Source organism: Halichoerus grypus, chromosome 3 (assembly GCF_964656455.1).
Source record: "Halichoerus grypus chromosome 3, mHalGry1.hap1.1, whole genome shotgun sequence".
NCBI lineage: Eukaryota > Metazoa > Chordata > Mammalia > Carnivora > Phocidae > Halichoerus > Halichoerus grypus.
This window is the reverse complement of record NC_135714.1, coordinates 118013923-118027803: the sequence shown is the minus strand read 5'-3', so window position 1 is coordinate 118027803 and position 13881 is coordinate 118013923. Positions and strand designations below refer to the sequence as shown.

The 13881-nt window shown below is 38.6% G+C and overlaps 1 protein-coding gene across 2 annotated transcripts in view; it reads left to right on the top strand.

Annotated features, from left to right (window-relative positions):
• Positions 1-13881, top strand: part of SLC7A11 (solute carrier family 7 member 11) — an 83076-nt gene that overhangs the window by 45664 nt on the left and 23531 nt on the right. For both annotated transcript variants that reach the window (XM_036112412.2, XM_036112413.2), the window contains 2 exons: positions 11441-11564; positions 13456-13559. In XM_036112412.2, coding sequence (XP_035968305.1) covers positions 11441-11564; positions 13456-13559 — 228 coding nt within the window. The remainder of the gene's footprint in view (positions 1-11440; positions 11565-13455; positions 13560-13881) is intronic.

Sequence of the window (13881 nt, the reverse complement as noted above, 5' to 3'; positions counted from 1 at the left end):
GACGCTTAACGACTGAGCCACCCAGGCGCCCCCTAGCCTCTGTTTTCTTATGGTCGTTCCCATTCACTTGGTATATTTTAAATTTATGCGTAAAATTCAACACAAAACCACAACTGCGTTGCTCTCTCAAATCTAACAGTCAATCAGGAAGCTCAGGGTTTTGACCAGGACTGTGAGTTGGCTGCCGTAGTATATTCAGAAATGAGTCTTCCTCGAGCCCTTCCTTCCTCACTGACGTTGGTTCAGTCTGCCGTGCATTTGCATTGGCTGCTTCATCTCGATGGCGAGGCCGGATCCCTCCCACGGTTCGAACACCCTGTTTGTTTGTTCGGCTGACTCCCCACCGAGGGCTGCCGGCCGGTCGTGCCGCGCTGTGTTTGTGTTTTATGGGGAAGTGTTCATGTGTGGTTGCTGTGTTTGATATTAAATCTGAGATGAACTTCAGGAGGTTTCCTGCTTTTTATTAAAAATGATTTTGGCTAGGGGCTGTGTTATCCTGTTCATAAATCAGGTGTTTTCAGAGATTTAATAATTTAGAATTCTCATGGGGATTTGGTGGAATAAACATTTCTTTTCTCGGTTGAAGCTGCCTCTTAACTTTTTTTTTTTTTTTTTTCCTTTTTCCTCTTCACAGCTTCCATTTATTTATTTTTTAAAAGTCTGCTTTTGGAAGGTTTGTGCAGATCTGTCTCATGGCTGTGAAAACAATGTAAAAGAAAGTCGAAATGATAGCTTCGTTTGGTTGAAGTAATTTATATTTGGTAACTTTTATGAGTCCTCCCATCACTATTGCAAACAAGTTTCTATTTTAAAAATTTCTTAAATCCCATGTTATATCTTCCAAATTAGTCCTCTTCTCTCCCTATTTTAATGAACCACATGTCCTAGAAATAAAAGACTGATAAAAAGAAAAAAAACAAAAACAAAAAACCAGAAGCCAAGGAGGCCGGGAACTCTTTCCATATGTGGTTACAAGCTACATGAAAAGCAGAGGTATCTTTGAGGGTAACAGAGAGTCCTGTCAACTCCTCTCAAAAATGTTTGTGCTACAGATTTAAAGGAAACACTTTGAGGGCACTTTATAATGCTTAGTGAATGGCTTTAAGTTCTTTGTAAAATTTGGCAAGTATGAATAGATGGAAATGATAAATGATAATATTACTATAAATGTCCTCCTAAAATTCAGATGATTTTTAAAAAATATATTTGCAATAAAGTTTTGATAAAAGCTGAGGCATAAAATATAGTGACTTGCAAAGACATTTCTGCTGTGAGTATAAAATGGTCTTGTAATGTGGCCTTCCAGAGGTCTGACCTGATCTACTGATACCATTTTAGAATCTGGAAGAGTGGACAGCCACTTTTCCTTTAAGTGATCTTTAGTAATGATCAATTTTTTTCAGCCAGGATGATACTTTGAAGTTGTAATGATAGAACGTGCTTTGATGTGCTGGTATTCCTGGTTGAGGATAGAATCGTAATCTCCAGAGCCCAGGAGAAGAGATTGTAAAGTTAGCATCCTATTCCTTCCTCCGAATGACAGAACAAGGCAATGGCAGGCGTTTCCTTAGAATACTCTGGTACATGAGCAAGTGCTCCACTGAGTTTTTAAAGTATTCTGTTGAACAATCTTTATGGATTAGCTCTATTTGCTAAAGTGGTTGAATAATAAACTTTCAGATAAAATAGACTTTAGACTCTATTCATTCAATACCCTTTTTAATTTAATTTTTTAAATTTATTTTCATTTATTTATTTTTTAAAGATTTTATTTATTTATTTGACACAGAGAGAGATAGTGAGAGCAGGAACACATGCAGGGGGAGTGGGAGAGGGAGAAGCAGGCTTGCCGCTGAGCAGGGAGCCCGATGCTGGGGCTCGATACCAGGACCCTGACACATCAGTGGGGTGTCAGCAGAACAAAGCCGAAGGCAGACCCTTAACGACTGAGCCACCCAGGTGCCCCAATACCCTTTTTAAAAAAAGATTTATTTACTTATTTGAGAAAGAGAAAGAGAGAGCATGCACACACGTGTAAGTTTGCGTGTTTGTGAGTCATGGGTGGAGCAGAGGGAGAGAATCTCAAGAAGACTCCCCGCTGAGCACAGAGACTGACTTGGAGCTCAATCTCAGGACCCATGAGATCATGACCTGAACCGAGACCAAGAGTCCGAGGCTCAACTGACTGAGCCACCCAGGTGCCCCAATTCAATACCCCTTTTAGCTGATAAGGAAGTTTAAACGTAGAGAGATCCAGTGATCTCCTTGAGTCCCTGCAAGTGACTGGAATGTGAGTAGACCCAGCCTTCGGACTGGGGTCCAGAATATTTTTCAAAACTCTATGAACTTAAGACAAAATCAGAGAAAAGATGTTGCGAAAAGACAATTTAGAATTGGGATGGTATATATATGTATATATATATATATATATATATATATACACACACACACACACACACACACACACACACACACATATACCAATATTTATATTGGTTGTAGGATTTGGGGAATGGGGCTGAGAGAAAGTATGAAGGAGAGGGGGAATTAAAAGGTGGGCGAATGTGAGGACTGCTTCTATTTTCCTAGTCCCTCAGCCACTGTACAGTGTATCTGACTTGAGAAAATTATTCCTAGAGAGAGGTTTGCCTATGAATCCTTGTAGCCTAAGAAAGGGCATTAGTAATTATAAACTATAGCACAAAAGCTTATTGTTCAGAGGGTTTAACTTTTGAGCCAAAAGGTATAAGATCACAAAATTTCCATTTCTGCTGTGAGTATGAATCTCTGTGAATGGACAGCCTGCAGAGAGGAGAGGGACAGCTTGCAGGAGGTTCTGCCATTCTCTGGGCCTTTGTGACCTTTGCGGGGAGCTGTGAACTGTTCCAATCAGGAGTCTGCATCATCACTTTCTTGACAGTGACATATCACCTCTCTCAACCGGCAAGGTACTTGGCCCATCAACTCTATGTCTTCTCATCATTGCCTTTCTCTACTGGTTCATCAGCCTGCTGTGTCATGTTCTCTGTGGTCCTGCCATATGGATTTACCACTTACTGAAGCCAGGCCATAGCTCTTGGCTCGTCTATCAACTTTGTACCTTTCCTACTAAGAATGACCCTATAAATAGGGAGTATAAATAGGGACTTGTTGCAGTAAAAAACATTATTTTCAACTTTATAGGGTCAAATATATACATCCATACCTGTATAATCATTCATATATAGCTACTTTATGGAACAAATTCATGTATTTTCAAAACTGTACTTTAGGAAGCCAGTATTGGGTCCAAAAAATAATCTGAAGACATAATTCAACATGTAGAATGTAGAGCAGTGATTTTAAAACTATTCAAAAGCCTCACTTGTGTGGCAGAATATCAATGCATAAAACAAATAAGAGAGGACGGATTTGGTTGAAGTGCATGAGAACAGGGTGGTCTGTAATCTTGCCAATTGTCCAGTTTCTGTTCCGATTCCCAGACCACCCAACTGGGAAGTCACTTATCTATATGACCACCAGATATCGAAGTAAAATTATTACTAATAATTAGATTTGTCGTTGTTGGTCAGAAATGTCGAAGGCAATTTTTGGTGGTAGGAGCAGTAGTTTATTCATCATGGCCGAACGTCTCCATGTTTACCTGTTCCATTTCTTATCATGTGGCTGATCAGAAATGTGCCTGGACCTGATTTATGCATGTGTAGTAGGAGAAATGTTATCTGTTCCTTCCAAGATAGTGCTTATGGCCTGAGGGAATTTTGACTCTAATTCTCATTTACTATGCCAGAGTGGGTATATTTATTTTATGTGGCCTTGTTCTTGGCATAAAAGTATATTTATGTAACATTGCATTGTGTATTATTATATGTCCTTGGTCAAAACAAGAAGCGATTGTGCTTTGATCTTTGTTGGATTGGTGGCAATTGTTAGAAGTGCAGGAGATTTTCTATTTTAATGTGGCAAACAAGGGGATCTATCTTTGCTCTGTTTCTGGGAAGTTTGAATAATGACTAATTTTTACTATTCTCAGATGTGAATGTTTTCCTTTGGCTTTTGTAATTTGGGACATTGTTTTAAGAATTTTATATCATATACTAATCTCTTATAAAACAATAAATACAGGATAAAATTTAATGAGGACCCATTTCAACTCTTATATAAACTAATTAATTGAGATCTTGATATAATGAGGCCTTTTATTCTTTTGTTAGTTAGGATAATGCTGATGGCTACAGCAGACAAACCGCAAGTTTTCAATGGCTTTAAACAGTCAAAAATTTAATTTTTTTTTTTTTTAAAGATTTTATTTATTTATTTGACAGAGAGAGACACAGCGAGAGAGGGAACACAAGCAGGGGGAGTGGGAGAGGGAGAAGCAGGCTTCCCGCCAAGCAGGGAGCCCGATGTGGGGCTCGATCCCAGGACCCTGGGATCATGACCTGAGCCGAAGGCAGACGCTTAACGACTGAGCCACCTAGGCGCCCCGTCAAAAATTTAATTTTTAAATCATGTAACAGTCCCGTGTTGGTGTCCCTGGCTAAGTGGTGGGCCCTCCTCCACATGTTGATTCTGTGACCTAGATTCCTTCCACAGCGTGGCTTTGCTACTCGATAGATCCTCAGCAACTAGCTCTCAGTTAGGCAAAGGGGTTGACAGGTGGCCCACTTCTTATCCACCTGGGCCTTTAACTGCCACATCAGTTGACATCAAGGGTAAGTCACCTTCTCACCTAAATACAAGAGAGTCTGGCAAATGTGGCCTATGTGAGTAGCTCTTCTCAGGAACAATTTATACTGTGGAAAGAGGTACATAAAGGTGTGGTAGGTAGTTAATGTTTCAGCGATATATCTGAATTTTAGGGACTCTGTTTCAAAGAATGGCTCACTGAGATGTTGCATTATTGTAGTGTACATCAGGCCAAGTCCTGAGGAAAATAATGAAATTTTAAAAGGCATATGGTAAAAACAGTGTAACAAGAATAAGAATTGAACATTGGTGTGAAATTTATTGTTATTAAAATATTTTATCTTTCCAGTTATTTAATGGCTAACATTTATTGGAAACCAATAATGTTTTTGTACGTTTAAAATTGCCTACTAATATCTTTATGTTTACCCATGATAAATATGAATAATTGTAATATATCTGGAAGACATACTCTAAATCTCTAGAACATGAGAAAAAGTGAGGTGTAGCCCATGTTATTTTTTTTGAATGAAATTCAAGCAAATGAAAATTTACTTTCAAACTTAATTTTATTTAGTGATGAATTTATTTTAATAGGATAAAAAATAAGTATTTTTCGGGATTAAATGCTTATACTAATGCTTCTGATTGCTTCTCACCCTATGTTTCTGAATTGTAAGTTTCCATCTTAGTTCTTTGTTCTCTTTGGTGTTGCCGTACCTACTTCCCTCCTTACATTTTCTCATGAGACTCCTTCAGCCCTGCAGTCTTTTAATCTGTGTCTGTTCATTTCTTACATCTCTCTACAGGTCTCTCTGTCTTCTCTTTCTGTTTATGGACTTCTTCATCTGTGGACAATGGAGAATGGTGAGATTTAGATTAGACATCAGCGGTATTGAAATTTAAAATGTTTCAGTGGAAACATCCATAGCCTTGCGGTGATCCTGAGGAGCAGAGGGCGGGTGTTTAATGCCTGAAATCAGTGGGATCACTGTGTACCTTTATGTGACAATCTGCTGGTCACATCTCTGTGTTCATCCTTGGCCCAGAAATTGTCATTAAGTCAGAACTGAACATGATTCTTCTTCTTGCTACATTTTTTTTTCTTTTAGTGACAGCCCCACATTTCCCTCAACCACTTGCTATGTCTCCTCAAGTACATTTCTTTTATGTTATTAACAGCCCAATTCCCACTCACCATGGATAACTAGAGATATAGTGATAGCACTTAAATGACAATGAGGCAAAAATCACTGAAAACGCATAAAGGAATCTGTGATTCCAGCCATCTGTAATCTAATTGTTTCAAGTCTGGAAAACTATCAAAAACACTTATTTGTAATTCAATCCCTGCTCGAAATGTCAGAAATGACATAGCCAGATAGGATGATTCTGTGCCTAGGGCTCTCTAGAGCATTTGGTATGAGCAAGAGTCAGGGAAAGTATGCAAAAATGTATGGAAAAAAAAATCATGTGAATGAAAAATATAGATTGATTTTCTTTAAGATATACTATTACTTATGTTTTTGTCTATAACACATGACTGAAGTTTGAGAAGTGAGCTAAAATTAACAGCAGTGTATAAACAGAGTGATTCAGCAAAAATTAATTAATTGATCGGTGGATACAAAAGAGAGAAATAAAAGAGGTGCTTGAGTCATTTCTGTGTCAGGGCTATAGAAAAGCTTTCAAGGTCTTTATAGGGTAATTAAAAAGAAAATGTGAAACAAGATGATTCTAAAATAAAAACTTGGAATCAAGAGGTACTTAATATAATTTTAAATGGGTTGCGATGAATCAGTTACATTTTCAATTATATATGAATAAATAGTGCCTAGTTTATTAATAGAATTGCAAAATATTTTGCAAGTTGTTTTACTTTTTTTTTTGCATCTCACATATTAAGAAGTTTACCATTTTCTTGCACTTCTTAAGCCCTCCTTCCCCTGCTCCTTTCTCCTGAATGTCACACACATGTGTTAAAATATTAATGATTTTTAAATAGAAAGTGTGAAGCATCAGTTACTTCCCTTAGAAAATTCTTGAACATAAAAAAGCAGGCTTTACATAACTGACTGTCATCATGCCCAGTCCCCTGGCTCAAAGACAACTTTAGATGCTCCAGGATCAATGAGTTCTGTGGTCCCCATTGTGTATGCAACACTTGGAATTGTGTGGGAATTATTTTGGTTCACACAAATCTCGGAAAATTTGGATCAAGTTATAAAACAATTTTAGGAATATTCTAAATTCAAGTGATGAATAAATGGCTCATATGGTTTGAAAATCAGGAATCCCTGTAACCTTCAGGTGTCCTCAAATCTCTGGAGAATCAAGCGAGGTTGACTCATTCTGTGTTTGCAGCAAGAGTCTTTCTAGCCAACATAAAACATTGGAAACAATGGTCATTTCTGATGTTTTATTATACAGTTGCAAAGCATATTGAAAAATGCATCCCATGCTGCATTATTTGCAAGTTTATTTGTGATGACTGTTTGGTGCATAGAGAAAATACACTTGGTATAAAACGTGTCACATTGTTACATCCAGCCTTCAGGTATTTGGATTACTTATACAAAATAAAACACATGTTTGTCAGCTCATAAGAATCCTAGGGACCTTGTCCATGGAGTTAAAGCAGGCACAAGGGAACCATGGTATCATGACAGGATATATGGTGAATGTGGAATCTGGAAGATGTAGGCTCAAGTTTCAGCCCTCCCACTTATTCTTGTGACCTTGGCCACATCACTTAACTTTCCGAGCGTTGGTTCCCTTATTTGAAAATGGTGGGAACAATTTCAGCAACCTCTTGCCTCATTTGGTTGTTGTGAATTTTGTTTGTTATTCGTTTATACTCTCTCTCATTCCACAAAGGATTTGGAATGGCATGTGTATATTTGTAGATAAAGTGTATTTGTCAGTGCTTTGTAGATTATCCAAATATAAGCCACCAGCCATTACTTTTGGGACCATTTGGATACCTGGGGAGGTCTATTCCTTAGAATGAAGTGCTTTTAAGCAGATGTTGCAGAGACTTCCATTTAATAATTTCAAAGAAAGCAAATATTTATCCATGTGTGACATAGACAGGTTATAGGTACCAATTTAAAGTAAACCCACAGGAAAAGAAGACTATCCAAGACCTTTTGATTGAAAACTAAGTGCAGCTAATAAAATTATTGGATTCTCACATACTTAATGGCCTTTAATTGAAAAGACTTTGTATAATGACTAGAGGTCTTAAGGATTAAGTAACTCTTTTCAGTACATTTGTATTTTGTTCATCATAATAGACATGCACGGACATTCAAAAAAGAGTAGAACTCATAGGTGTGAGTCATTTTTATTCAGCTTAAAGACAATGCTTTTGTTGCACTTAGAATTGGAGGGTACCTCACAATAACACAGAGGCTTTGAAATATCAGTGGTCTACTAGTCCCTTTAATTCATTTTATTATCACGTGCCATTTGCCTTAATCTTGAGTTACTAACTGTGCTTATCTGCCCTCTGCATCTAAAGCCTCCAGAAAGATTGCTCTGGCATGGCCTAATAGCTTTTATCAGCTCACCCAGTGGCTCTTAAGCCTTGATGCTTGAAACCCAGGAGTTAACCACATGGTGCCAAGCCCTTCTGAACACGTCAACGGCTTTCCTCGGTAATTGATTGCTGTTTAAGCCAAGGCAGCCACAAACTCTTCTCCTTCCCTTTGTCAAAGTGAAATGAAACCTGAGGACAGAAGATAGTGGCTCTTTTGCCATACCCCCTCCAGTTCTCATGGCTTAATTTACTTAGAGAGGAATTCCTGGGCATGTTATGAATTGCAACAAGGTTGGACCCTTTCTCACTTTTGCCTTGTATTTTAAGCTCCTTTGATTTTTCCCTCTAGTATCTATATAGTATATCTGGATGAGAGTAAAATTGTTAGTAATCTATATGTTTCAGCTTCTCTGACAAACATGCTCGCTTTTCCTCCTTCCTGCAAAAATTGTTTAGGGAAATTTATTAAGTGAGCTTCCGTTGTCTTTTAAATCTAAAAAAAATACAAACCCCATTTTCTAAAAATTGAAACTTTTGAAAACATTCACTTGACATTACGGTTCATGTTACACAGAAAAATTTTAAAAATCATGGAATAACTCTCTTCCCGACCTTTATAGTAAATAAAACTGCATTTTCAGTGACTACATGAGAAATACAATCTTGATAAGAGCTTTGCAATAAACATATTCAACAATTATGATTTCTCTGAAAATAAAGAGTTAAAAGATTGAGGATCCACATGCATGAGAGAGAGAGTACACTTTAGTGGTTAAAATGCTGTGACTTCAGCGAGGATCGATCAGCTGATTTCTGGGTTTCCATTTACCGTTGTGTATCCTTAAACAGTTATTTAGGCTCTCTAAGACTTCATTTCCTCACGTATAAAATGGTGATGATGCTCCTAACTCACAGGATTTTCCGAAGATAAAATGAGGCAAATATGTAAAGTACCTAATAAAATATCGGGCGCATAACAGCCACCAAGTAAACGGCAGCAGCTATTGCTATAGTTTTTGTCATTGACAAGCAGAGAAAAAAAAAGTTGGATTTTTTAGGATTCTTTCTGCTAAAATCAGTTTAGAAAACTTCCCTCAGACATACCATAATCTCAAAGCGGGAAGCGGGGAGGTTGCCTTGGAAGAGCCGAGCAGAGGCGAGATTCTGTGCTGGGAGGGTCACGGCCCACGTTTCAGACTGACTTGTCCCTGCTATTTTGCAGTGCCACAAGATGTGACAGGGCTACCTGTCCTGGACAGGTTAGCTGCTTCGCTGCACTTAACAATGTCACCTCAGTTTTTATTAACAGAAACTTTACACTTCTTAATCCCATCCTTGCAAGGAATAGAGAGTCTCTCTCTCTCTCCCCCTCTCCCTCCCTGCTTCTCTCCTCCAGAGAAGGAGCTTAACACACCATTTGGGATGCTGTAAAAACAGAAAAGATTCAAGTTTAAAATAATACAGGGAGTGGTTGAAAAGCTGCACATATACCTTCCAGTCTGCCTGGACTGCAACAAGGTTGGACCCTTTCTCACTTTTGTCTTGTATTTTAAGCTCCTTTGATTTTTCCCTCTAGTATCTATATAGTATATCTGGATGAGAGTAAAATTGTTAGTTTTTTTTGCATTTTGCATTACATCTTAGCCCTTTGCATTTACATCTCGTCTTTCTTTCAGAGAAACAGAATTCATCTCTAATATGCCTTATGTCTCTCACTCCTTTGTATTTAATTGGCCCGGTGATTTCCTCTGCTTGAATTTAGCATTTATCAATCACAGCTAGCAATGCATGTTATGGTGTTAACAGAAAATTCCACAGGACCCTCTTCACACTGGGGAAGGGGAACATCTGCTACTTTTATATTAGGATGCCAGGATTTAGAGGTCAGTGTGTTTCCCCATCAAGGCTTAAGGCTTTGGGGATCAGGGGAAGTGTCAGGCTCCAAGCAGCATAATGAATGGCAGTTGCTGACTGGCCAGGTTTGCCCGTTCTCAACAGGGGATAGTGCTGTTCAGCATAATGAGCTGGGACTTTGTGTGCTAAACATACCCAGCTTGGGGAGTGAGGCAGGCTGTGCCTCTTTTTTTTATTTTTTTCCTCTCCCAGCTCTGAACTGTATTTTCATCTTGGAAGAAATTATATTGAGGTCTTCATTAGTGGCACCCAGCAGGGTTAAGGCTCCACTAGGGCTGATAAGCTGTGTGGCTAAAAAACCGATCAGCCTTTGTGCAGGGAGCTGAAGGTTTAAGTTGCTTGAACTGCAAAGAGTCTGAAGAGGTGATTATGTTAAGCAAGTAATGTGTATCGGTAACATGGAATCAAATTATTAGGGTCAGTAACTCCTGGCTTTCCCAGTGCATTAAATGAAGACATAACGTTGCATTTGTGCCGGGTACTTGTGGATGCCACGGAGTGTCAGCACGGTCCGGTCATATGTACTTCTCAGCATGTCACCTCTAATTTCATGGGATTATCTGCACTGTTGCTTTAATAGATACTCACGATCTTGAGCTTCCTTTGAACTCACAGCAGGGCAGTGCAAAGTCATTATTGCGAGCACTTCTGTGCTTTTTGTGTTATATATAAAATTATCTTTACTACCATTTAGAATGGTAGATGTATCTTGCTCTTATGCATCCAAAAGGGTACAACTTATTTGCTGATAAGGGAACCTACTGAAGGGGAAAAGCTGAATGTGAAAGACCTTCCTGGGGCCTAGTATTAGAAAGGTGTTGAGGCAGTAAATTAGTATTAGAAAAGAATATGGGCCCATGGTTCTCAAAGTGTGGTCCCCTGGCCAGTAGCAGCACAATTGCTCAGGAACTTGTTAGCAGTACAAGGCCTACTGAATCAGAAACTCTGAGATGGGATCAGCAAACCGTGTTTCAACAAGCCTTCTAGGTGATGCATGATCAAGTGTGAGAAACACTGCTGTAGCATTTATGGATTCCAAGAATGGGATGGACCCACATGTTCTGGGGGTGGAGCAGGGGACAAGACAAATGAAGTCTCTGCTCCCATGGACCTTATGAAATTACAAAGGACTCTGTAGTACTTCACCCTGATAAAATATACATGCCCAACAGAGCCTATAATTATCACACATACTATTTTATTCTTTGTTTGAATTAGCCCGTTGTCGTATGGTCTTTGCTTTCAGAGAATGACTAACAAATGATGACTAATAAGCAATTCCTTTGTGCCTTTCAGAACCGTCCCCCTTGCCATTTGTATCTCCATGGCCGTCGTCACCGTTGGCTACGTGCTAACAAATGTGGCCTACTTTACAACCATTAGTGCCGAGGAGCTGCTGCTGTCAAATGCGGTGGCGGTGGTAAGTCCAAGTTGAGAAAAGGCCGGTCTGAATTTAGGTTAATGAGTTGATGCAATTTCACAGTAGTTCCCTCCAGCAGAAAGTGTTTTGAAATTCAGTAATCGTTTCTTGACCTGAATGATAATGAGCACTGAAAAATTTTAGAACACACCTTAGCATACTCCGTTTAACTGATACAGCCAAAGTCCTGTATGGTTTCTCTGCATTGTTCATTTCGTGTAAAACATTTCCCCATATTCATGCTTGAAAACACATTTCCACGTGTGCATGTTGTACAGAAGATAGTATTCTTCCAACGTGACTTTCAGGATAGGTGGGCAGTTACTGAATTTAAATGCATGTATTTTTTGGTATGCAAATTGTAATTTATTCTGTACTCTTTCCTGTTTGTAAACTTTTCAAATGCTAACTTAAAATCTTTTTCCCAAAGTACCACTTAAGAATTTCCAAGGGATGACCATATATAGTTGTTTGTTCTAGTATATCCTTTTGAATACCAGTGATGGGATATTACTAATTTTTAGAAATGCTGAGTTATTCAAAGTTAAACAGATGTCATTGCTATGGCACTTCTCAGAATATTAAAGATGCTAATGTGCATTTTAGCTCCCTAAGAAGTGGATACTCATAATTTTACAGCATTTTCCAAAATTTATTTGACTTCAGGATCATCTTTGCTCTCAAAGGTCAGGTTATGGGCCTGTTATTCTGTGACACATATTTTTATTTTGTATAAAAACTTAGCTGGTAAGGGGGCATTTATTCATGACTTCATAACAATGAAAGGTGAAAAAGTAACTTCCCTTCACTAGATGTCAGTTCCTTTTAAAATAGTCGCTATTACCTCATATAGGCAACATCCACAGGGAACAAATTATCTCATTTCATGTGAACCTATGTACTTGTTCACTGTATTAAAAAAAAAGACTTTGCCGCTATTGTAAGTCCTACCAGACAACCAAGTGTCCAGAGCTTACTGAGGTCGGGTCAGTTATCCCGTCTTACTAGACAAAGGGCACCACTTACTCTTTGAGCGTAATGTGGTCCATTAATTACACAACGCCAGCTGCATGAAGGACGACTAAGGAACCCCACATAGTTGTTTTGTGTGTGTGTGTGTTTTTAATACATCCTTCATGGAACTTCGCAGTGTTGCCTGTGCCATGGCATAAAAGGAAATTTCAGAAGTTTTGTCATTTATCTTTCGTATTTTCTGTGGCTGGATTTTCTCAGAGTTGTATTTGTATTCTAGCCTTATGGTAGGAAACCACAGAAGGAATTGGCAGATACCTGAGAGGGAGGGAGGGACTCAATAAACAGACATTCAGCTAATGTGATTATTTGGGGCAAAGATTTTCAGAACTGCTCGTATTTGCGATATAAATGATGAAGTCGTCAATTATATCTCACTGTACTTCTGTGTCATAACAGGAGGACTGGTATATGAAACAAGTATCTGTGATACTTCTCGGTGTACCTTTGTACTTCGCTATCGAAATGTGGCTTTCCAGGCTAAAGAGAAGGCATTTTACAGAAGGCTTTCTGTTTCCAATAGGAGAACTTCTGAATTGAGCTTTTTCTACCTACCAGAATCAGAGATGATAGATACCACGGTTGATAAAAATTCAATAAATGGATCGTTGCTTTTTGAAAGTAGGGAGAAGGTGCTTGTTTAGACCTTTGCCCATAGTTCTGCAACAAGCAATGCCATGGTACTTGCTTCTGATTATTGTCTAAGAAGTTAGTCTGACCCTAACCAAAAAGAAAGATTATAAAACATACACGTATCAGCAGGCTAAAACAAAGTCATAGAGCGAGTTTGGACTAAATTGCTTCATTTTATTCCACTTTCTGGCAGAGCATTAATTTGCTTCGTTCTGTCTTTCACTAGACCTTTTCTGAGCGGCTACTGGGAAATTTCTCATTAGCAGTTCCGATCTTTGTTGCCCTCTCCTGCTTTGGCTCCATGAATGGTGGTGTGTTTGCTGTCTCCAGGTGAGTGAGTTCAAGCATTTCCAGAAATGCATTTCTGTTTTTGAGATTGGATGTGATAAGGGTAGGTTTAAAAAGAGAAGAAATAGTGCCTCCAAAGCTGTTGTTTTTAAAGAGACATTAAGATCGAAATCTTTGTCCAAGTATCAACAGCATGTCTCATTCTGCCCATTAGAGGGCACTGCTTGTCTACTCATAGCCTACGCTGAAGCTGGGCATGGAGCCTTTTTTTTTTTTTTTTTTAATAGTATGTCTACAGAGTCTAACAACAGCATTTTATTTCTGGTGATAAAATCTTTTGTTTCTCTAAAGGTGACAAGAAAAA